A 2,500-nucleotide genomic window follows, 5' to 3' on the forward strand; every position below is an offset into this window, starting at 1 on the left:
ATTAATTATTACTGATTTGGGATTGAACCTTAGCCATATTCTACCTAGTGCACTTGGTAGTGTACTTTGTTCGGGATTAACACTGATACAGTAATGCCCTCGAGCTCTAATCCCTGTGACATTTATGAATGTCAACAACAATAAAAACACAAACATGTTTTTAAGTTAAGATAAAAGAGCCGCTTTGTTGTGATCCTCTTCACACCCACGTGGGTTGAGTTACGGGGCAAGACGCGAACATCGGCTTCATCCCACCACGTCTAGCCAATCAGCGCGGATCCGAGCGGCTGAGCGCAGCCCTGATTTGCACGTGGTCGAGCCTCTGACCAATCAGGAGCGAGCTCGAGCGGAAAGTCCTCGCAGCGCTGCCGAGAGGCTCCTCGCGCTGAGTTTATAAAGAGAGAGTGAAACAGGCGAGAAGCACAAAGAGCTCAGAGAGAGGACTGATCACTTCTACACACTTCTACACACTTCTACACACTTCTACACACAGAGCTCAGAGAGAGGACTGATCACTTCTACACACTTCTACACACTTCTACACACTTCTACACACAGAGCTCAGAGAGAGGGCTGATCACTTCTACACACTTCTACACACTTCTACACACAGAGCTCAGAGAGAGGACTGATCACTCCTACACACTCCTCAGCAGCACCCTGTAGTGGATTACACACTGAGCTGATCTTTAAACATGACTTTCGAGGAGATTTGCCAAGAAGAAAACAGCACATTTTGCACAGAAATTTGCACAGAAACCAGCGACAGGTAGTCATCATCATCATCCTCATCATCCTCATCATCATCATCATCCTCATCATCCTCATCATCATCATCCTCATCATCATCAGAACAACAATAATGATTATTACTGTTTTGTGTTTATAATATTTGTCAGACACTGTGTTATATCTGCTTTACTTTGTTTACATTTAACTCACTTTTAAACTTTATTTATTAATTTATTTATTGTTTATTACACCTGCTTATTGTTTAAATTGTTGATGTTTTCTCACATAAAGTCATGCATCTTGCATGGTTCTGGAGCTGCATGTTAAATAAATGTATTATTATTATTATTATTATTATTATTATTATTATTATTAGGTGTGTAGTGTAGTATAATTCTGTACACTTTACTGTCATGCATGTGCCAGTAGCGTGCTTTATGAAATGCTGTGTATTGAAATGTTTTTGTTTGTGTTCTTGTTCCTCGTGTAGCGTGCGCATGTGCAGTGCAGGTCGGGTTCTGGAGGAGGTGTTGGTTTCATCCAGACAGCAGGACTGCCTCACAGTGGGAGTGTATGAGTCTGCAAAAGTCATGAATGTGTGAGTGTCTGCTGTGTTTCTGCCGAGTCTTTTGCACATGCACGCGCACAGCCGAGTCTTTTCAGATCCCTAACTCACGTGTGTGTGTGTGTGTGTGTGTGTGTGTGTATGTTTTTTTGTGTGTGTGTATATGTGTATATGTGTGTGTATATGTGTGTATATGTGTGTGTATGTGTGTGTATGTGTGTATGTGTGTGTATGTGTGTGTGTATGTGTGTGTGTATGTGTGTGTGTGTGTGTGTGTGTGTGTGTGTATGTGTGTGTGTATATGTGTGTGTGTATATGTGTGTGTATGTGTGTGTGTATGTGTGTGTATATGTGTGTGTGTGTGTGTGTGTGTGTGTGTGTGTATGTGTGTGTGTATGTGTGTGTGTATGTGTGTGTGTGTGTGTGTAGTGACCCGGACAGTGTGGCTCTGTGTGTCCTGGCCTCAGGTGATCAGTATGAGTGGGATGTAGCTCTGCAGATCCACTTCACCCTCATCCAGGCTTTCTGCTTTGACAATGACATCAACATCGTGCACGTGAACGACATCGGGCGGCTCGCACACGTCGTCAGTGAAGTGGGAACGAGCGACAGCGGGGACACGCACTGCGTTTTGGTCACGGTGAGTAACGGTCAGAAAGAAGAATGACTTTAATGCCCCAGTATGTTTAGGCTCTGTCCCGAATGCGTCTCTGTGGAGTGCACTAGCTGAGGGTAGGGTTCTGAGTGAGAACACAGTGCAGCGTTTCTGCTGAGTCAGTAGTGCACTAGATCAGGACCAGTGTATATTATAAAGTATACAGATGTGACTATAATGCACTTTATACAAAACAGAGAGTTTTATTTTATTCAACAGTTTTTCACTACTACTGCATTCTTATTGAGTTTACTGAGCACTGGACCTGGCTTCATTCAGACTGGACTACATGTCCAGGACAGGTCAGTACTGAGTGTACTACTGAACAACAGACAGCAAACCTCACAGGACAGTATCCAAGCTAACTGCTATGGAGTTGCTATGGTATTGTCAGAGGATGTTAAGAAGTTTCTCTAATATTCTGAAACTAAGGTGTTGCTGGGTAGAAGCTGGATTTTAGGGTGTTGCTATGTGCTCCAGCTGGTTGCTAGGTTGTTGCTAGGTGGTTGTTATTCTACCGGACTTGGTTTCTAGGTTGTTGCTAGGGT

General features: G+C 43.4%; 1 protein-coding gene across 1 annotated transcript in view; it reads left to right on the plus strand.

The window, feature by feature from the left end:
- The first annotated feature begins 406 nt into the window (after window positions 1–406).
- gadd45ga (growth arrest and DNA-damage-inducible, gamma a) overlaps window positions 407–2,500 on the plus strand; it is a 3,064-nt gene continuing 970 nt past the window's right edge. The window contains exons 1-3 of the mRNA XM_058390038.1: window positions 407–769; window positions 1,223–1,330; window positions 1,727–1,937. Of these exons, the coding sequence (XP_058246021.1) occupies window positions 696–769; window positions 1,223–1,330; window positions 1,727–1,937 (393 nt within the window). The 5' untranslated portion in view covers window positions 407–695. The remainder of the gene's footprint in view (window positions 770–1,222; window positions 1,331–1,726; window positions 1,938–2,500) is intronic.

The sequence above is a fragment of the Hemibagrus wyckioides genome, linkage group LG05 (assembly GCF_019097595.1).
Source record: "Hemibagrus wyckioides isolate EC202008001 linkage group LG05, SWU_Hwy_1.0, whole genome shotgun sequence".
Lineage (NCBI taxonomy): Eukaryota > Metazoa > Chordata > Actinopteri > Siluriformes > Bagridae > Hemibagrus > Hemibagrus wyckioides.